Source organism: Lactuca saligna, chromosome 2 (assembly GCF_052625555.1).
Source record: "Lactuca saligna cultivar CGN05327 chromosome 2, ASM5262555v1, whole genome shotgun sequence".
Taxonomy (NCBI): domain Eukaryota; kingdom Viridiplantae; phylum Streptophyta; class Magnoliopsida; order Asterales; family Asteraceae; genus Lactuca; species Lactuca saligna.
The window spans coordinates 182,694,384-182,717,579 of NC_136418.1; the positions used below are offsets into that span (position 1 = coordinate 182,694,384).

Below are 23,196 nucleotides of genomic sequence, written 5' to 3' on the forward strand. Positions count from 1 at the left end.
CAACCATCTTGTAAAAGACTATTTTACTTATGATGCTGTCTACGTTTAAAATTTTAGACGTGGATTCCAGATATGGAAAAAATTATTCCTATGTATTGTTGATGATGTGAGGAATCTATTTTCATATTTTCAACTGAAATGGGAAGTGATAAGCAAACAAGGTTTCTCTCAAATTCAAAAATGTGGAATGTCAATGCATCAACTAGCATTCAGCATGGAAACATACTCATGGGATGAGTATTTGAGGATTTTAGATTGAATGACACATGAATGCATTTACAAGTTTGCTAAAGCTGTAATTATTCTCGACCAATATTTGTGCAAACCTACTATTTAATGATGTCCATCAATTCTATACAACCCATGAAAACAAACATAAGATCCATGTAATGCTAGCATGAGTTCCACGTAATGCTTGATAGTGCTGATTGTATGCATATCATGTGCTTAATGTGTCTAATTCATGGCACAATCAATTCATACTGGTGAACTTTAGAGGAAGTGGTGTCATATGATTTTTGGATATGACATGCTTTTTTTGGTGAATCAGGTGCCAACAACATCAATATTCCAAACCATTGGATGTCAACGACATATTCCTTGGAAAAGTGTATGATGTGCTGTTAAAAGTGAATTAAACATCATACAAACGTGGGTACTATCATAGTGATCAGATATATCCCAGTTAGCTACATTTGTTCTTATGTCCAAAAGACAAAAAACGATACAAAATTAAGACTACCCAAGAATCGACTAAAAGGGATGTTGAACGAACCTCTTGGTGTTTTAACGAGACGTTGACATATACTCAAAGTCCAAACACGATCATTCAGCTAACAAGATTACATAGCCTGATGTATATATATTCATCATACTACATAATATGATCATAGAAGATGAATGAACTCTTTTTTTTGTGATAAAAGGATTATAATTATAGAGGTCAATATATATCGACATAAGCAGGCAACAAGCTGCGCCGCTAACCCTTTTGGATGACAAAATCAATTCTTTTGAAAACAACATCTACGGATCTAGAAGATATAACATTAGAATGCATGACTCGTTGAACTCTATTGAGGAGCTCTACCGCCTCTAGTATGAGAAAACCAAATTTATAAAATTCAAAAGGGTACAAACACATGTTGATTTTCTATACATGTATTATCGTGCTTTGCCACTTTGCACACAACGACTTTCAAAATAGCATGCCCTACTGTAAAAACCCCCACTCCTCAAACCGACGAGAGGAGAGACCCCAATAAGATCCACACAAGCGTGCTTCCCTCCTATCCATCCTAAAACCAAAATAAACATTGATTTGTCATTTTAATGAAAATAAAAATTCACCAATACTCAAAGGAGTATGTATTGGTACATAAGAATACATGATGAACATAAGGGAAACATGTCATTGTGTGCTGGACATCTATTCATGCTAATTTTGTTGAATATATTTTTAATGCTCATCTAAATCACAACTACGATAATTGTTACAACATTTGGTAATCAGACATGTTTTGTTTTGGGAGAGGATTTAGACAATGACATAAACGACGATGAGGTGTGATGTATTATTTTTATTTTTATTTTCATTTGAATTTTTATCTCTATTTCTGACTACGAGCGTGTTCGGTACAGAGCGTTTGAGAGTATTTAAGAGCTTCTAGTTTCTAACGTTTGACAAAACACTCCGTTTTAAACAGAAAGTCTCGTCTAACATTAGAAGCGTTTAGTTTAAACAAAATGCTCTAAATCCAAATGCTATTTCATGTAGCGTTTAACAAAACGCTATCAGCTACAAGCCATCCACTAGTTTGTTGGATGTATTTTTTCGATTATTTATTTATTTGTTTTTTCTTTTAAATTTATGTATTTTTGTTAATCGATTATTGTTTTTTTTTTCTTTTTTCTTTTAATTTATGTATTTTTAGTTAACAAAAGCGGATTTAGGGGTTCTCGTAGCAGCCGGTGCAACCCCTCAAATTTTAAGAATGTAAATATTTTGCTATATGTTCTTTATTAAAATTATAAAGAACATATAATGTAAATCATGTGTGTAACCCTTAATATTTTGCTATATGTTCTTTATTAAATTTATAATTTATAAATTTATATTTTATATATTCATTTAAAAGAAAAAAAAGGAAAGAAGTAAAGGAGTGACTAGAATATGAACAAGATGTGATAACGAATTAAGCAACAAATACAAAATTTAGTCTCGCCCAAAAGGTTCCCAAAAGGTTGATCAGAACAAAATACAATAAGAACTTTTTGATGAAAATTCCCTTAAGTAATTTGCCACAGCCTTTTGTCATTTAGTCTTCCCGCTATAGTAAATCTGATTAATATATAAAACAAAAATTAAAAACGGGGGAAAATGACTTAAAAGTCCAATGGAGTTTCCAAACCGTTCAAAAAACCCCAATCATGTTTTGTCTGTTCAAGAAAACCCAACAAATTTAACATTTTGTCTAAAAAGCCCAATTAAGTTACACTTTCCTTAAAGTCAAATAAGAGAAACAAATGATATGGCTTATTACCGTATCGATAAAATGACTTGTTAGACCAACGAAGTTTTGGCAAAAACGTTTAAAAAACTTCAATCATGTTTTGACTGTTTAAGAAAAAACCCAACGAACTTAAACAAAACAAAATTGGAATTATCTTAACGGTTTAGAACTTTGTTGGACTTTTTAGAAAAAATGTTAAGTTCGTTGGTTTTTTTGAACAGATAAAACATTATTGGGATTTTTTGAATGGTTTGAAAATTTCGTTGGGCTTTTTAAGTCATTTTCCCTTAAAAACTGATATACGCGAGTAAAATGTAGGGAAAATGACTTAAAAACCCAACGAAGTTTCCAAACCGTTTAAAAAACCCCAATCATGTTTTGTCTGTTCAAAAAAACCTAACAAACTTAACATTTTATCTAAAAAGTCCAACTAAGTTACACTTTCTCGAAAGTCAAAGAAGAGAAACAGATGACATGACTTATTACCGTATCAGAAAAATGACTTGTTAGACCAACAAAGTTTCCAAAACGTTTAAAAAACTCCAATCATGTTTTGACTGTTCAAAAAAAATCCAACGAACTTAAACAAAACAAAATTGAAATTTTCTGAACGGTTTGAAACTTTATTGGACTTTTTAGATAAAAGGTTAAGTTCGTTGGATTTTTTTGAACAGACAAAACATGATTGGGGTTTTTTGAATGGTTTAGAAACTTCGTTGTGCTTTTAAGTCATTTTCCCTAAAATTTATCATAGAAAGCGAGTAAAATGTATCATAGAAAACTGGGAGACTTTGGTGGGGCATAACCCCATTTTTTGGGGAAGAACCGAAAGTAGCCCATGTTTGCAAATTGTCCTCACCATGTAAACTAAACACACTCGTAGAAAACAAGATATTCGATTTCTGTTTTTAACATGAAAATTATTCCAAGGGAGTTTTATTCCCATTGATTATTACATCAACACATTACATAACATATGTATTATATAAAACACTCCTTATTTTTATAATTAAAACCAAAAACCAGCTACTTTCAGACTTCACTTCAGGATCTCAACCTCACCCATCATCAATTAACTCGTGTAATGACCTCCTCCAGTGGCATGACCACCACCTCCGGCGGCATGCTCCACCCTGTCTCTGATCTCTCGACCCTTAGAACCCAACTTGTGCGCGGCCTGATCCAATGAGTCCGCCCCCGTCGGATGTTCACCGGTCACGTACTTGTACATCCACGACAACACAGTCGCAGCCGCAATACCAAATCCTCCGGACGTCAAAAACCCGGTCGCCAACAGAAACACTGTAATCATCGCCGGCACCAGCACCGGACTAAATATTACCAGTAGTGGAGTAGCCACTGTAAGTGCAATTACCGTCGCGGCAAGCGTCAGACCTGCGAGAACGAGGAGTGAGCCACCGGCGGTTGCTGCAGTGACCGCTTTCACCGCCTGGTTCGCCCACGGGGAATCGGAGTACTGCTGCTGCCGGTAATGCTGCATCATCCCACTCCCACGGCCTTCACGGTGATAAGTATCTGCCATTTTGCGGTGGTGGAGATAAACTAAATGATATTATATGAATAAGAGGGAACTAGTAGTCGATCGCGATTGTCTTTTTGAGATGAGTAGGAGGAAGTGGAGAGTTATAACTTATAAACAGAGGAGGAGGTGGCGGTGGTGTGGCACGTGTTGGATGCATGGTGTCACGTATGCGAGAACTGATTGTCATGTTGTGGTTGCATGCTTTAAATGGAGACACGTGTTTTTTTTCACGATTATGATTTCGCTTATCGGTTCTTCGTATTTGGGCCTCGGTTTACAAAGTAAATGTAATTTTGGGCCATGGCCTTACTAAATGATTAACAGCTTATATAAGCCTTGTTAAATAAAAAAATCAATAACTTTGGGTTGGTTGGGCTTTGAACTACATACATAAGTTTGATTTCAATCGGGTTATTAAGTTCCCAACCTATGAAACTGTTACATATGGGATTCAAACCGGATTGGAAAAAACCAGTTCAGAAAACGAAATTTCGTATGTACTTTTATAATTTTTAAAAATAAAAAGACCAAAAATTGCAAGACTTCTTTAACTAGTTGTTTGTCTTTTTAGTATCTGTTCATTGTTTTGTTCGTTTGAAGTTTAGTCTTCCGTGTTGTTTTGTTCTTCAAAATAGAGATCTTCCGTGGTAAGTGTAGCCAACATTCTTATAGTTATTTCTTTCTTGTGTATTTGTTGCGAGACATCTATTACATATGTTTAGTTTGAGATAATCTTTTAAAAATCATTTAGGATAAATTTGTGCAGAAAACCTCTCAAAGTATCAAATCATTTAATAATAAATCATTTATGACAAAGTACACGATACCGTCATAATCACTACAAGAACAAAGATAAAGTGTAAATACAACTTCAATATGAACACATATCAAAATAATAGATAATTTTGGGGAGTGTACTGAGGATTACTAAGGTTGGACATTTATAAAAGCATTTAGATGCTAATGAAATCTATAAACAGTGTAAAAACCTAATAAAAACATCAAAACTCTTTGTAATTAAAGAAAGTTTCACTACTGAAAAAAAAAAACATTGCAATAAACATTATAAAACTCATAAAACATCATAAGGGAATAACATTGTAATGAAGTGCAATGTGTGATGTGGAAAAAATCCCAAAACCCCAATGTCATCTAGGCTCACATCATCAATGTAGCTATCACAAAGCATATTACATACCTGGTGGCATCGACTTCACACATCATTACATCATCAAACAAGGTTACATGTGAACCAAAACACATGTACCATGTGAGGGGTTTGCAAAGCGTGTCACATGTGAACACAATCTAGAATTCTGTTCACAACATTGTTTCCTCATTGAGGTTACTACCCGATGAGTGATGATCATGATTTAAACCTGATTGAAAAATTAGTTAACTTGTCTATGTCTCATAATTCATTTGCAAATCATTTTGTGAATACAATACAATACACATTATACGGTTGGAAGCAAATGATATCAATAATCAATAATATAGTATATCATAGAAGCAAATGCAATATATGAACATAACTAAGCCGTATTAGTAAATTATGTTATTCTAGGGTTTTCATTATCGATTGAAAGGGTATTTGAGTGTTAATCCTTGCTTGTTTCATCGATTAAGTTTAATTTTTGGTATACGGTTTCAAAATTTTTTTGATCGATGTGTGGGTGTTGAACAATTCTGCATATATGGTTCTGAAAAAAAAATAATCTTAAATCGATATTGTGTGTTTATGGTTCCATCTTTAGTTTGTCAAATTTCTAAAAACTATGTTTGTGCGTTAAAAATCTCAGATGTTTAACTTGAATGATACATATTGGTGATAACAAAATTTGAAGTTAGTTGTTTGCTTTAAAATCCCCCACTCTCCACCACCACACACCCGCAAAGTGAATGATATTGTGATAAACATTGGATTTGGAATGTTATTCATGATGGTTGAAAATCAGTCCTGGGAAAGACACTAATTCAAGCAGAATCATGATTTAAAAGAAAATCTATTTCAGAGGTTGAAAAGTCCACCAACGTTAACATAAGAAAATTTGAAAAGACAAGATCGATAATTTATAATATTGATTTGAAAAGAAAAAAAAAAAAATCACCTTTTCACTGTAAAACGGAAATAAAGTTGTTGACTAATAAGTAATAAGCCAATATTGATTTATGAATTAAAATTTAATACGTCGGTTTTTAAAATTTTATGCATACATCTAATAAAGTGATTAACTTTTAAAAGGTTATATCTACTTTGCAAAACACTTGGAATTTGTTTGTTGTGTATATAAAAAAGATACAGAAAAAAGAGAAAAATAGTGTGCTTCTCATAAGTTTGTGACAAAAAAATTAAACAAAGATCAATCAAATACCCCAAATCCCCTATAACCATAAATTTCACCGTCCTTCCTACAAAAAAATGGGCTAAAAGGCTAAGAAATAGGTCGAAAGTAAGAGCATCCACATCGCCTCTTGTAAATGTGGATTTCATTTGCAAGCCAACTAAACATATGTCTTTAGTAAATGAAAGGCTTGCAAAGCATAAATGGGACCCATTTATATAATACTATTTATACATTATATCCTTATTTATATTAAGATTCTAATTAATCAATTTCCTTTACATTATTTTAAGACGATAGGTCCTATCATTAAATTTTGTTTTCAACATTATTTTTTTTATAGACTAATGGTCAAGTTCGTTATTATTTGATGAGTACTTATTTTAATAATTGTTTTTATTTAGATTACACATGGTTATTATTTATACTGTATTGTTATTGAATTAATATTAAAGTAAATAACTTATAAAAAATAAAGTAATTATTGATGTGACAGTGGGGATCACATTTGAAAAAAGGTTGTTATTGCACTTATGTAGAGATAATTATAAAATCTTATGTGACGCATTTGAAAGACTAGTTGTATTGCATTAATGTGGATGACATAATGCCAAATGAACTGGTGGTCTATCTACTTAAATAATTAAATATATTTTCTTAAAAAAATTAAACATATTTACAGAGATTCATAGCAACATCAGAAATTTTCGAAGTACTATAAGAATTTATGCAACTTTTTTAGAACGTGTTCGACAAAATTAGTTGGTAGTGGGTAGAGTTTGATTTTGGAACGTTTATTGAAAGCTACTCCAAGTAGCTTTTGATTTTAGAGTGTTTTGTTTACGTTAAAAGCTAAACGTTCTTGTCATCGAATGTGACTTTTTATTTTTTACTAGCGTTTTTTTAAAAGCTAGAATCCAGAAGCTCCCAAATACTACGTGACAAACACGCCCTTAGTCTTGCACATATTTACCTAGTACCATCATACAATGGTTTCAAATATATTTTTTAAATAGTGCAAGGTAAAATAGGATCACTAACAGAGTGTTTGGATAAATTAGCTTATACCTTATTAACTTATTGTTTATTAGCTTATTGCGATTAGAATAAATAATTTTTGTAAAAGTATTTGTGATGGGAATAAACAATAAACAATAAGCAAGAGGGGAATGCTTATTACAATCATTATTAAAAGGAAATTGAAAAATTATTGAAGTTTGAAATGCATGAGATTAAAATATTTTGACACCTCTTATAATATTTGTATAGATAGATATATAGATATAAATAAGAAAATCTCTAAATGTTTTTTTTTATATATCTTGTTTTTTTTATTGACTACTTAAACTCATTGAAACACATAAACCTATTTGTTTTTTATTGACCACGAAATATGTATTATGTGTTTATGTTTAATACATATAACTCTCATTCATTAACCATATTTTCTTTTACGCGTTTGATAATATTTTAGTTTTAAATATTTGTTATTTCCCTATAAATTATCTATTTCTATTAAATATTTAATGTCAATTAAGTTATGAAATATAAATTTTATATTGCTTATATAACATATTCAATAATTATTTCATATAACTATAACTTAATATTTTTTTTTGTATTTAATGTATATATAATAAACAATCTTATATATATATATATATATATATATATATATATATATATATATATATATATATATATATATATATATATATATATATATATATATATATATATATATGAAACATCCCAATTTTCAAGGTCCAAAATTTTCATTTTAATTATTAATAAAACCACAATTATCAAACCATTCCATCAAAATATAAGTCATAATATCTCAAACATTGTTATAAGAGTTTTAAAACATCAGAGTGGTCATCCTATGCTAAGACATCTTGGTGTGTGCAATGCAATCATTCCGAGCTCTTCTTTTTGCAACTGGAAGTACCTGAAACCAAAACTGAAAACTGTAAGCACGAAATTTAGTGAGTCTCACCAAACTACCACATACCATACACATAATCACATACTGCAAACATTGGGCCTAGCCCGCTACATCGGGCCCCGTCCGACATCAGGCCCCACCTGGCATCGAGCCCCGGTTGGTACACAAATATGTTTCTACTAGGCCCCACTTGTCTCTGGTACCCGCCCGCTATACACATGCAAACATATAATCATAATCAAGCTAGTACATAACAAGCAAACACATCACTATAACTGCTAGACTCAAGGCCCTACCCATCTTGGGCCCCGCTCCAAATTCTGCTACTAATAAGATATGGAACCCCGTCCACATTTAGGTAGTGATGAGATATGGGCCCCCGCCTACATTCATCTCCATACTAAACATATACAAGTATCACTTAGACAACAAGTATAACTAATCATGTATTCCTTCCTTTGCTACCACCCGATATGGATAAAAATCCGATATACACTAACATACATAAGCGGGCCGATATTGGTGCCTTCGAACCGTTCCTACTAGAGAAAACTCACCTCACATGCTGACTGCAGAATCCTATGAATAAACCTCTCGCTGCTAGCTGGCAGATCCCCAAACTGCTGATCACTCGACTCCCCGAGCTATCATTATCAACATAATACTTAGTCAAGAACTAATAATCCGTCTAAGGGTAAAATGACCATTTTACCCTTGGTCAAAGTCAAAGTCAACGCCTGGTCAAGGTCAAAGTCAACACCCCGAGCTGAATCAACTCGTCGAGTCATCGTCCTGATTCGTCGAGTTCCTTCGCTACTCATAGACGTGGTAGAATGAGTTAACTCATCGAGTCACTCCTCAAACTCGTCGAGTTCCACCATAAACAGATTTGGGACAACTCACTTCGACTCGTTGGGTCCCTCTATCGACTCGTCGCGTTCCTTAGAACTCAGAACTATGCAAAAACCCTGGTCAGCTCACTGAGTTGCCAAGCAACTCGTCGAGTACATGCAAAATCCATGATTGGGAGAAACCCTGTCCACTCATCGAATTACCATATCAACTTACCGAGTTCATGCGGAACCCAGAAACAAGAAAACCCTTTTCAACTCGTTGAGTCAGCTGTCCAACTTGCCGAGTTCTTTCAGACCACTTTTCATTCAGTTGATTCTAAGCCAAATTAATGTTCCCAAAGGTAGATCTAACCTCATAGAGCATGATTTCCATGTAAAGTTGCAAAATTTACATGCATGCAAGTTCCAATGCCAAAAACTAAGCTAAAAGAAGGTTTATGCTATGGAGAGGGGCTTCAAGCTTCAAAAGCTTGAGACTTTATGAAATTAGAGGCTTTTGAGAGTCTAGATTTAAAGTTGCAAACTTCGAATCATGCTCCACACAAGAACTCGTCCATTGTAAGTTCTAGAAATAGCTTAAAGCTTAAGATGGAGAGATCAATCCATAGAATGCTCAAGGTAACGACTTGTTACCTTCTAAATGCTGCCAAACTGAAGTAGGTTCTAGATTTACACTTCCCTCCTTGTTCCTTGCTTCCAATCCTCCAAGATGTGCACCACAATCAACCTATAGCTTCACAATGCTCAAGAAATGGAGTTAGGTAGCTAGGGTTTTGCTTTTGGACTTGATAGGGTAGTGAGGGGTGGAGAGAGAGGTCTAGTGTTCTTTAAATTGGGTACAAGGCCCGAATTTTGGGTTTCCCCAACCCGAGTTGGTCAGCCCGACTCATCGAGTAGGTTAATCCATCAGCGTACTGATCTTGCTTCTACTCGTCGAGTTACCCTCTTGGACTCGACGAGTAGACCTTTTGACTTAGGGTTTTTCTTTCCTTAATTATATATATATACACACACACACACACACGCACGAAAGGGAATTTTCCTGAACTTAGGGTTTTTTGGTAATTTTTCATGCATTGACTAATCTTCCGCTGCAAATATGAGGCTATGCCTGATGTCCTGGAGTTACTACAAAAGAACCTCCACAACCATATAGACTAATTAGTTCCAGGATTTGACATTTTAGATTTCATGTACGTTTAAAAATAACTAATGAATAAAGATGTTTTATATAACATTTTAAACACATGAAGATGAATTAGTTAATTAAAAAAAAGTGTTTGGAATATGTTAATTGTTGATGATGTTATTTAACTAGAGGTTAAAAATGTATTCCTAAACTACTACTAATTCCATATACTTGAACCATCGATCTCTAAAAGGAATAAAACACTTGATACCATTGAACTAAAATCCGTTTAATGAATAGATAAACATGTTAAAAGTTGTTTTAAGTCATAACATAGCTTAATTATTAAAAAACCCCCTAAATATAATTCTAATTTGTAAATTGTAGAAAACCAATGTACTATGGGCGTGTTTGGAAAAACTAGCTGGAAGCGAGTAGCGCATAACATTTGATTTTGGAGCGTTTTGTTGAAAGCTACTCCATGTAACTTTTGATTTTGGAGCATCTTGTCTAGCTTTGATTTTGGAGCGGTTTGTTGAAACCTACTACATGTAGCTTTTGATTTTGGAACGGTTTGTTTAAGTTAAAAGCTAAACGCTCCTATCACCGAACGATGTTTTTTTCTTTTTTACCAGCGTTTTCTTAAAAGCTAGAAACCAAAAACTCTTAAACGCTGCATGCCGATAATGACATATATAACTCTCAATCTCTCCAAAAAAAAGTTAATGATCCTTTTTTTTTTTCGGTAACATGGGGCTGTTGGTTTAAATGTGGTTTAAATTTAAAATATTCAAAATGCCTTTTATAAAGTGGAAATCGTATAATTAAATTATTAAAATTAAAGTATAATGATTGACAAATAACAATTGTATAACTTAGGATTGCTTTTTTTATAAGACAAGAAATTAAAGATCTTTGAGTAAATTACGCGATTTGTCCCTGATCTAAGTGTTAAATTGTACGTTTAGTTTTTATTTTCAAAAATTAACTTGGATCATCCTTCACATGATTAAAAGTTGCATGTTTTGTCCCCGACCGATATAAAATTATTATACTACCATTTTCTATTTGTTTTTCCGTTTTTTAATATATATATATATATATATATATATATATATATATATATATTTCATTTATAGTTTAGTGGACCCACCACCTCTCACACCTCTTATCCTTCCCTTCAACTCCCTTCTTCACCGGATGCCTTTCGACACCACCACCAACCACCTTTCTTACACCACTCTCACATCTAGCGGGTTAAATCCCAGCAATTAAAAACAATTCCACCCCCTTTCTAAACACGTCAACACACACCAAAGCAATTTTTTTTCCAATAAAACCCATTGCCCTTTACCATACCAAATTTGTTTTCCAATGAAACTGTAGATGAGATACACTGCTACAGCCTACATGAGTTGAAGGTGGAGTGATAGTGTGTGGGTATATATATATATATATATATATATATATATATATATATATATATATATATATATATATATATATATATATATATATATATATATATATATATATATATATATATATATATATATATATATATATATACTTTTTTATATTAAATTAAAAATAATAAACAAATTAAAAAGAAATAAAAAAATGAAGAAGGATAGTATAGTCATTTCAGGTCAAGTAGGGACGATATGTGTAAGTTTTAAACGTATAAATAACAATCCAAGTTAATTTTTCAAAATAAAGACTAAATGCGTATTTTAGTACCCAAACGAGGGACGAATCATGTAATTTACTCAAAGATCTCTTATTGCATGGTTTCAACAATCATCGCCGAAAAATGAAACTGGCTTTGAAATATCTTGTCAATGCTTTCAAAGAATAATAACGACTTAACGAGATGACTCTGTTTTGAACTTTTGATGATAACCTTTTGTATGATCTTTTAAGCGATAAGAAGATAAACAAAAAAGGTTGGAGAAACATATGTGTCCATAAAGGAGGGTTGCCTTGTCTCATGATTTTTTTTAATATTATTTTTCTTGTCTTTTGAGTAGACAAATACTAAATATTATCTTGAAATTTTATTTATGTAGTGGCCAATTTAAAATAATTATAAAAAAAATAAAAGATATTTAATTCGAAATTATTTAATTATTTGCACCAATGATCTTAATTACACATTAAATCACTTTTTAAACAGCCTTGAACTCTACTTTTTCTTTTTATTGTTTATTTACAGGCTAGTATTATATTTTCACAGGAAGATAAGATATGGAAAACACAAGAGGCCTAGAATCTGATTTGTCCCATATCAAGGTCGGGTTTATGTAGATCTCGATAAAACATTAATTAATTAATTAATTTTTATTTATATATTAGCAATATATATTAAAAAAATTTAAAACTGTTTTTTTTACAAGTTGCTCTATCGATTTTACATAAAGGTATAACCGGGCACATTTTCAATTCAACTCAAGTCCGAATACATTCGGGTCGGGCGGCCCGCCGTGTATATTCTATGTTACCCATGGCCATCAATCATCGTGATGGACCCCATGAATTGCAATTTGGCAACTACATTTTGTTTTACAAACGACTTCGCTTTTATATCTACTTAACCATTAACGGCGTCAACAACATTTGACGATCGGCTCTGCACTTCCGGCTCCACTTGCTCAGCCGTCGTCACTTTTGTATTTCTCCTCTTAGGCGAGCCACTTACAGAAGCCGATGAAGCCGATGTTGACGGTTCAGGAGATCTTCTTTTTGATGTAACCCTCACTGGCTCAGGCTCATTCAAGCCGATTCTGTGTGGGAAGTTCAACAAAGCCTTCGAGCCACGCATCCTGTATGCCGCTATGTCGTACGCCGTCGCGGCTTCTTCAGCCGTTTCGTACGTCCCAAGCCACACCCTCGCGCCACTTTTAGCCGGGTCTCTTATCTCCGCCGCAAACTTTCCCCACGGTCTTTGTCTCACACCCCGGTAGTGTTTTCCCTTCGGCGACGCCGCCGCGGCAGATGTTGAAACCGCTTCTTCTATCTTCACCGGCGACGCCTGTGACGGAGGTGTGTAGGTAGCTGGCGTCGACGTCTCTAATTCAGTAGACTCCGCTTTAATTTCTTTTCTGGATAAATTAAACGGTGTCAGCTCGGGTATAACTTCTTTAGTGGAGAAATTAAACGGAGTTGTCTCGGCTTTAATTTCTTTACCGGAGAAATTAAATGGAGTCCATCCAACACTAACTGCGTCACGCAAAATGCCGTAAATCACCATATCCTCCGAATCATCAACCTTTAACGGCAAGTCACCCCAATTCTCCGTCAAACATGGAATAAGGCTGCTGAAGCTTGTGCTCCTGCAAAACACCGGAAGTTCGCCGGAATTGGGCGTCGGAAAAGCTTCGACGCCGTATGTCGGAATATGCATCATTTTGTATGTTGTGTTTTTGATGATATTGAAGTGGGAAGAAGGATTGAAAGAACAATTTCTGGAAACAAAGAGAATGATGGTGGACTTATATAGCGATGAATGTGTCGACTGGTGGAGGGGTAATTGTGTAAATTCGGATAGGGTGGAGGGTGGATTCAGTGAAAGTTCGGATGGGGCTTGGTGAGTTGGTGGGCAAGTGGGCAAGTTGAGACGACAAAAAACAAACACAAAGAAAAGATAAATATAAATCACGTGGTGAATGTACGGACCAATAGGGTTGTGACGTCATGGCTTGACGCATACATTTATTATTTTATAGATATACATTAATAAAATCAATTAAGATCATTTCAAATTATTTTACACAATATGGTAGAGACATACTTGATGATAATTTGTTTTAAAGTTTACTACTATCTCCTTCTCAAATTAATTATTTATATTTGATTTTTGAAGTATTTATTCTTCAATTTTTATCTTAAATATTTTTATTTTTGATAGATAATACCCGATTCAAAATATATGAATGGATTATATTTTTAATATCATTTCATTTGTTATAAGTTTCATTAACTAATATATAACACAATTAAAAATATTTAAGGTTAAAATTGAGAAAAAAAATAAAAAGTGAACAATTAATTTGGAACGAAAGGAATATTAAATGAATGTGTTACTGTATACATTTTTAGAAAAGCGTTTTTTTTTTTTTTTTTTTTTTTTTTTTTTTGTTAATTAGAATTTTGTCCCATCATGTGTTACGGGGATGCCAATATATTTTTGAAAGTTGAATTTTAACAATTATATAGATAAAAGTTAGATAGTATTGAATTTGTTAATAAATAAATATACAAGGTCGATATTACTGACTAACTTCATATAGTGTCGTATGATAATATATTATATGTGAGCAAAGTCATACGTAGGAAACGTACATAAAAATAAGCATGGAAAAATAAAGAAATTGAAATTTATGTTGGTACGTACATAAAAATAAGTAACAAACAGAAGTTTTAAATTTATATCGAAATGTTGATCAACTCGAATTTATATCGAGTCATACATAAAAAAAAAACACGTAAAAACAAGTTTTTTAAGTTAATGAATGAAAGTTATTAAGAAAAATCAGATTATGTATACTACGAGGAAAAATATGAAAGTTTATAGAATGAAGGGGTGAAAGTGATATTTTACAAAGTTCGAAGTCAAATGTGTCAAAATGATAATTAATAAGTAAAGACAAAATTGCAAGAATGGTCCATGTGATAAGGATGATTTAAACGTCAATCCTAAATAAAGATCTAGATTCACCTTATTCGGTGTATAGATCAAGATGGCAAGGACCCGTAGCGGAAACGTGAATGCAAATGAGAATAGGAATCAACCCCCGGTGATTCAGCAAATACCTGTCGTAGTAGAAGATGTACCCGAGCCAATCACCATGACTGGAGTACAAGCCATGATTCAGACTCTGTTAGTTGAACAAAGGGAAGAAATGAGGTGGATATCGAATAGGGATGAACCTACTATGGCCTCTGAGTAACCCGAGCTGATTCTCGAGCAATCGAAGGAAGGGAACTACAGTCACCAAGTGAGTCAAGTGGGGACTCAAGGTGAACGAAGGTGTCACACCCTCGAACCTTCAGAAAAGCAACGACGAAAACGTCCAGGGGCGGTGACATCATATGTAGTATCACCACAGTCGTATAATAGCAATCAAAGTAAACACAACCATTACATTACAATATGAATATATACATGTGTTTAAAAACGTAGTTTGTACTAAAATTATATAGCAAAAGATAAAGATGAGACTCCAAAAAAAATGCTCTGTCTTCTCCAAAAGCTGGCTAGGTACCTGTCTATTGTTGCCCTGAGAATAAAAGCGGTTTTAAAAACGTATCAGCATAAAGCTGGTGAGTTCATAAGCATGTTTTTGTATTGAAAACTAGTCATTGAGTTTGTATAAATAGTTTCTTTCCATTATAATTAAATATCGTTTTTATCGAAAACCGTTGTTACTGAGTTCTGAGATATGTATGCATGCTTACCAAGAAAATCCCATATTTTCTAACATGTTTGTTGGTTTCTGTATGAAAGGTACGTTCTGTCTGAAAACCCTGGCTACCACCACTATGCAATGTATGATCGTTCGGAAAACCCTGGTTACCACCAGTATGTATAGTTGTTTTATTACTTAAGATAAAACTATAGATTTTGTCCCTGGAATACCCTCCAGTAAATAGATAAGTAGTTTTATTACTTAAAATAAAACTATAGAGGAAGGAATCCCGTAAACAATGATTAGTTTATACTTATTGTGAGTCGTATAACCATACTAATATGACTGATGACCTCCTTGACGTTCTTCAGGTGTCGCACGATTTCAAAATTTGTCACTCCAGGCGTGCCCGCCTAACTGTAGCTAACAGTTCAGGTGTGGGATTGTCGGTCCCGAATAGATCTATTCACAAACTTCACACTCTCCCTCCAGGAGACTCTGGTTATACTACCGGTGAGGATTTATTGGTACCCCGAGGGGCAAAATGAAGATAATCTCACAATCCTGTATTAACTAGTTTACATGTTTGTTCGGTTGTTCTTGAGTTCGAAATCGTTTGTATCGATGTAGAGTATAAATAATTATACATAAAATAATTATTTAGCATGATACTCTAGTTTTGTATTTGTAGTAATGGATAAACTAAATCTGACATAGTTTATATGTTTGAATTTGCATGAAGTTTGAACCTGTAAGACTTGTAATGAAATCCCAAACTATACCTATTATAGTTTGAATGGTTGTTACGTTCGTGTATGGTTTTGAAAACTATGCAATTATGAATTGAAAACATCCCTTATGCCCCGCATAATAGAAAAGGGATAATTGTATCTTAACGTTTGATAGAAAAGCATTGTAGTTGCATCAATTTTTAAGTTATGAAAACCTTTATGAAAACCTTTAAGTTATCCAATTTCACATCGGATAATGGAACTGTCTCATCATAGATGCTCAAGCATTTGCGCAAATAACTCACATGAAAGACATCATGAATACTTGCCAAATCTTCAGGCAATTCCAAGCGGTATGCGTGTTTACCAATCCTCTGGATGATTTTGAAAGGACCAACAAATATGGGACTTAGTTTTCCTTTCTTTCCAAATCGCATAAGACCTTTCCATGGGGGATACCTTTAGCATTATGAAATCACCCACCTGGAATTCTATGGGTTGTCTTCTCTTTTCTGTATAAGACTTTTGTCGATCATAGGCCGCTTTCATTCTTTCACGTACGATTTGAATCTTGGCAGTGGTATTTTGAATCATTTCAGGACATCCAAGGATTTTCTGTCCTACTTCACGCTAACATAATGGAGTACGACATTTATGACCATATAATGCATCATACAATGGCATTTTGATTGATGCATAGTAACTGTTATTATATGAAAATTTAACAAGTGGTAAATACTTATCCCAGTTACCACCGAACTTCAAAACACATGAACAAAGCATATATTCTACTGGTTGGATTGTTCTCTCCGTCTGACCGTCTGTCCCAGGATGATAAGATGATCCCAATTCACGTTGCATACTCTCCCAAAAATGAGAAGTGAAACGAGTATCATGATCGGAAATTATCTTTAGTGGCACACCATGTCTTGTAACAATTTTATCTAGGTATACTTGTGCGTATTTCTCCATTGGAGCTGTTTCATGCATGGCGAGAAAATGTGCACTCTTAGTCAGGAAGTCAATGATTACCCAAATGCTATCATGTTGTCTAGCAGTCTTTGGCAATTTGGTAATAAAATCCATGGAAAGCTCTTCCCGTTTCCATACAGGAACACTAAGACTTTCTGGAGTCCCGTAAGGATTTTGGTGCTATGTTTTGACTTGTAAGCATATCAAGCATTCTTGTACATATCTTCTAATGTCTCTTTTTAATCCTGGCCACCAATAGTCATCCCATACATCATAGTACATTTTGCTTGTATCAGGATGTATTGACAGTTTAGATTTATGGGCTTCATCTAAAATCTTCTGTCTTAATCCACCAATCTTTGGAATCCATTAGCCGATTCTTAAATACCTTCAATCCTCGTGGATCATCAAGTAAAACATCGGTATAATGTACCATCCCTTCTTTCTTCACATTTTCTGGTTGAGAAAGCTTTTTCTTGGGTTTCACCCCATTCGAACTTTACTTCCTTCTGTGTAAGACTCGTGAGAGGTACGACTATACGGGAAAAGTCTTTAATGAATCTCCAGTAATATCCCGCGAGACCCATGGAACTGCGAATTTCGGAATCATTATGGGGCACTTCCCAATTTTGAATGGCTTCGATTTTAGTAGGATCTATGGATACACCGTCACCAGAAATAACATGGCCATGAAATTGAACTTGGTGAACCCAAAATTCACATTTCGAGAATTTAGCATATAGTTTCTCATTTCGAAGAAGTTCTAATACCACACGAATATGAATGGTATGATCAACTTCAGACTTTAAATAGATTAGAATATCGTCAATGAATACGATGATAGATTTATTGAGCATTGGGCGACATACCCGATTCATCATATCCATGAATACAGCAGGAGCATTTGTCAGACCGAACAACATGGTAAGGAATTCATAATGTCCATAACGAGTACGGAAAGCAGCCTTCGGTATATCTTGCTCATGCACTTTCAACTGATGATAGCCAGATCTCAAATCAATCTTTGAGACATAGCTAACACCCTGTAGTTTATCGAATAAATCATCAATGCGAGGTAGTGGGTACTTGTTCTAGATAGTCACCTTATTTAGATCACGGTAATCAATACACATTCGCATCGAACCATCCTTCTTCTTGACAAACAATACTAGAGCAGCCCAAGGAGAGGTACTTGGTCAAATAAAGCCTTTTTAAAGTAGTTCTTGCAGTTGGATCATCATTTCTTTCATTTCAGTCGGCGCAAGTCGATAAGGAGTCTTTGCAATCGGAGCAGCACCATGCATAAGGTCAATTCGGAATTCTACTTGCCTATCCGGAGGAAGTCCAGGAAATTCTTCAGGAAAAACATCAGGATATTCTTTAACAATAGGAACGTCATTTACAACGTTCTTCTCCTCTTTTGAGATATCAATTGTGTAGACCAGATAGATAGAACATCCCTTCGATATGAATTTACGAGCTTTAAGGAAAGTGATTATTTTTAAGATTCTTTGTTCACCGTAGACAGAGATAGGATTATCTTCTTTAATAGGAATACGTACTATCTTTTCATAGCACAAAAGTTCTGCATGGTTCTTTGGCAACCAATCCATGCCGAGAATAATATAAAAGTTGGGCAAGGAGATAAGGATCAGATTAGCAAGAAAATTATAGCCTTCAATTTCTATAACACAATCCCTATAAACTTTATCATTAAGTAATGATATACTTCCCGCAGTATCTATGTGAAATGGTTGTACGAGTGCATAGCAAGCAGTTTGAAAAGAATGCGAAAATTCATAAGACACAAAAGAATCTGAGGCACCAGAATCAAATAAGATGTGATCAGGTCTAGAGTTGTCAAGAAATATACCCGTCACAACATTCGGGTGCTCGCATTCTTCCTCTATGGTAATCTGGAATGCACGACCCTTAGCTTTTGGCACCTCCTCCTTTTTAGTTGGAGTGCTAGTTGATTGTTGAATTGAAGCTTGACTTCTCGCCGGTTGTTGAATAGTAGCTTGACTTCCCGTCATCTGACTAGTAAGAGTAAGGAAAAAACGCTTCTTGTGGCCAGTAATACCACATGCATAGCAAGTACCACTTTCTTGGGCAAGCTGGATTTATATGACCCGTTTCTCCACATCCATAACAGACAACGGATTCCCTGTCTATTTTGCATTGGCCCGAATGATTCTTTCCACAAACACGACATGAAAGTTATTGCATGGAAAAAGATTGTGATCGACCGCGACCACGAAAATTACTTTGAGATTGCACTTTTTTGTTAGGATCAGATCGAACAGATTGAGCTAGTGGAATAGAGGGATAGGAACAATTCTTTCAGTACGTGGATGCTTTGGAACAGTAAAAGTGGAACCACGTATTTCTAAGTCATGCTAGCGTCTTCGAGCATACTCAACAACTTTATTGAATGACAGAACATCCCGATTGCCAACAAAATCGTGGATTTCATGCCGTAGTCCCTCCATGAATAATTGAATTTTCTTGTCTTCAGTTGGAATATACTTTGTAGCAAACCTTGCTCTTTTATTAAAATGAGTTTCATACTCATTCACAGTCATTCCTCCTTGTTTGAGCTCGAGGAATTCCTTTTCCAATCTCCTCTTCATGCCTAGAGGACAATACTTCTCTAGCAAACGATTTTTGAACATTTCTCATGATGAATTCTCTTGGTCATACCCGTCAAGAGCTTCATATGTTGCTTCCCACCAAACTAAGGCTTCTCCGATGAGCATTGTAGATGCATAATTAGCCTTGTCTTCATTACTCACATGAGAAATACGAAACACTTTCTCTGTGTTCTGGATCCAGGTAAGAACAACAATGGGATTAAGACACCAGAAAACTCTGTAGCACCATTACTCTGTAAATTTTTGAATGAGGGACGCTTCACCTCCCCTTTTTGTGACATCCCCATTTTCACGGCCATAAAAGACCGATTTTGTTTATGCTTTATAAAAATCAGAGTATCTATTTTAATAAAAATGTTGCGGAATTTGTTCACAGAAAAACACGATAAATACGTTATCAAAATATTTCCAAAGAAACGTATTTTATTCATTTTAAAACATTTGGGATGTCATCGTCAATACAAAAACATAATCATAAACAAAACTTACATTCATTTACACTAGTGATCTATATCTTCTTAATCTCTCAGTATAAGGTAACTTCACATCGTCACCTGTGATATAAATAAACTGAGTGGGTCAGGTTGGGAAACCTGGTGAGTACGTAGGGTTTTCGACCCACACTAATATAATTATTATGTTTAAACGATCAAACAATAAACCCAATTACCCATCCCCATTATCTTCTTTACTCTTAAGGATCTACCCTAAGAATCAGCTATTCCTTGTTCATGCATTCCTAAGGATCATCCTAAGGAGTCGACACGAAGTCCATCGTTGCCACGGTTTACACAACGGGCACTAAGTCTACATAGTCGCCAGGGTTTAGGCATCAAGTCTGCATGATCGCCAAGGTTTACACAATAGGCACTAAGTCTACATAGTCTCCAGGGTTTAGGCATCAAGTGTGCTTGATCACCAAGGTTTAGGCACCAAGTCTGCATGGTCGCCAAGGTTTAGAGTATACCGGGTGAACACATTGTTCACAACACCTACAGGTTGCGAGTCTGCTAGTGTTCCACTGGACTATCTAGAATAGTCTGTGGTTGTCATCCATACGCTGCTGAATGACGGGGACATCATTTGGGAAAAAGGCTTCTCACATCGTCCACCTCTAACCCTCACCTCATGGTCTAAATCATCCCTCATCTCATCATCCAACTCATATTTCATCTACCCATGTTTTACCCAACATATTTTGTAGATGTAAGATATACATACAGTTTAAATCATTTAAAGCATGTATAAAAATCTTTCACTCAACATAGATGGCAAGAATACAGACAATATGCACACATAACACATAATTTATAATAATTACTTCATATGTATGTGTAAGATGAAAGAGACCATGCACTCACCTGTTAAGGTTGTGATTCCGAACTTAGATATTACATCGTTACTCTTGAAACAATTTCCTTCGTCAAAACCTAGTATAATTACCACTAGGGTTTAGTCTATCATTCACCGAGACTAATTAATACTCTAACTATTATTACTATTATATAAGCGTTAAAAAACACTTATATAACCCATAATAATGTCCTAAGTACTCCTTATAAGTTCCTAATAGCGTTACTATAGTTATTTAAAAGCTATATTAAAAGTTGTGTAGGCGTAGCTTACTTACAGCGGGAATTAAAGAAAACCGGGTTTTGCTTGGAGCAACGTATCGAAACCGAAAGACCCTTTTTCTTGGGACTCCGGGAGCCTCGGGCTTCCTTTGGGTGCTAGGGGTTCACCTAGACTTTAGGGAGGGTTAAAACCCTTAGAGAGAGAAAGTATTTTAGATAGAGAAGGATAATGGTATGGAAAATGAAGGCTGCCTCGACCCCTTTTATAGCCATGAGGCCTCGGATTACGCTGGGTGTAATCCTTGGCTACGTTGGGCGTAGTGCTCGGATAAGGATGTTAGGCGTGTTCCAGCTGGATCGCACTTGGAAGGGGTAAGAACCGAAGTACGTTGCGCGTACTTGGCCTCGGACGCGGGGCGTAGCAAGGGGCGACATGTCCTTCTCCGATGCGACCCTCCGATCAGCGATGGACGGCCCTGATGCTGCCACATCATCATCTTTGCACCAGCTTCGCAATTTCACACCCCGACTTCGAAAAATTATAACTTTTGCATACGAGCTCCATTTTCGATGTTCTTTATATCTACGTGTAGGCGGGAACATACTCTACAATTTTCATTTAGACTCCATCGACTAATTTTGACCTTATTTTAAAAGTTATATTATTAACAGGCCGGGACATGATTGGTCCGTTAAAAATTAATAACTTCTTCATCCGACGTTCGTTTCATACATCTTTTCTCGTTACGCTAATATTAATGAGATCTTTGATTCTCGTTTAGGTTGTGTCGGCTAAAAACTGCTCGATCTACTATTCAAATTTCGGGTTGTACACCACTAAGACGAAATTTCAAAAAAATATAACTTTCTCATACGAACTCAGATTTGGGCGTTCTTTTTTTGGACGCTCTCAGTTTAACGTATTCTACGACTTTCGTTTAGGTCACTAAGGCTAAAACTCGCTCTATCATAAGGTCATTATTTATACTTCCCGGTATTGTGCTAGTTTCGTCGCGAAACTTTGACGGGTCATAACTTCTTCGTTATAACTCGAATTTCAACGTTCTTTATATGCACGAAAACCTTGTAACATATACTACAACTTGGTTAAGATTATTTATTCTAAATTATCTTTTTTAGAAAAGTTATTTTCAACACTTATTGTCTCTAAATTGACTAGCTATGATATTGTATATTTTATACATACTAAAACTTAAATACAAAAGTAATAATATAGACTATTTTAATTCTTCCAGTAGTATAAAGCTTTACTGGATGCTTATTGCCTACAGTATATTATAACATTGAGAGGGTAAGCGGTGACGCTTAGTGAGTTCAATAATAGATACAATATAACGTTATGCCATATATATATATATATATATATATATATATATATATATATATATATATATACTTCAATATGGTAGAAGCAAAGAAGAACAAGGAACAATAAAGGCATATGTGAATAATGTGACAAACTTTCCATATTAATCAATGACTTGATTCAAAAATATACAATCAA

General features: G+C 34.6%; 2 protein-coding genes across 2 annotated transcripts; both read right to left on the minus strand.

Moving 5' to 3' along the window:
- Positions 1-3,563: 3,563 nt before the first annotated feature.
- Positions 3,564-4,040, minus strand: LOC145028451 (oleosin L-like). Its single transcript, XM_078977145.1, has one exon. The coding sequence runs from the start codon at positions 4,015-4,017 to the stop codon at positions 3,586-3,588; it is 432 nt and encodes a 143-aa protein (XP_078833271.1). The 5' UTR covers positions 4,018-4,040; the 3' UTR covers positions 3,564-3,585.
- Positions 4,041-12,696: 8,656 nt separating this feature from the next.
- On the minus strand, positions 12,697-13,811 carry LOC145028446 (ethylene-responsive transcription factor 2-like). The gene has a single exon (XM_078977140.1). The coding sequence runs from the start codon at positions 13,736-13,738 to the stop codon at positions 12,923-12,925; it is 816 nt and encodes a 271-aa protein (XP_078833266.1). The 5' UTR covers positions 13,739-13,811; the 3' UTR covers positions 12,697-12,922.
- Positions 13,812-23,196: the final 9,385 nt, after the last annotated feature.

What these genes read in the sequence shown, in the direction of transcription:
- LOC145028446 (XM_078977140.1), bottom strand. Translation starts at nt 13,738, where the DNA reads ATGATGCATATTCCGACATACGGCGTCGAAGCTTTTCCGACGCCCAAT.
- LOC145028451 (XM_078977145.1), bottom strand. Translation starts at nt 4,017, where the DNA reads ATGATGCAGCATTACCGGCAGCAGCAGTACTCCGATTCCCCGTGGGCG.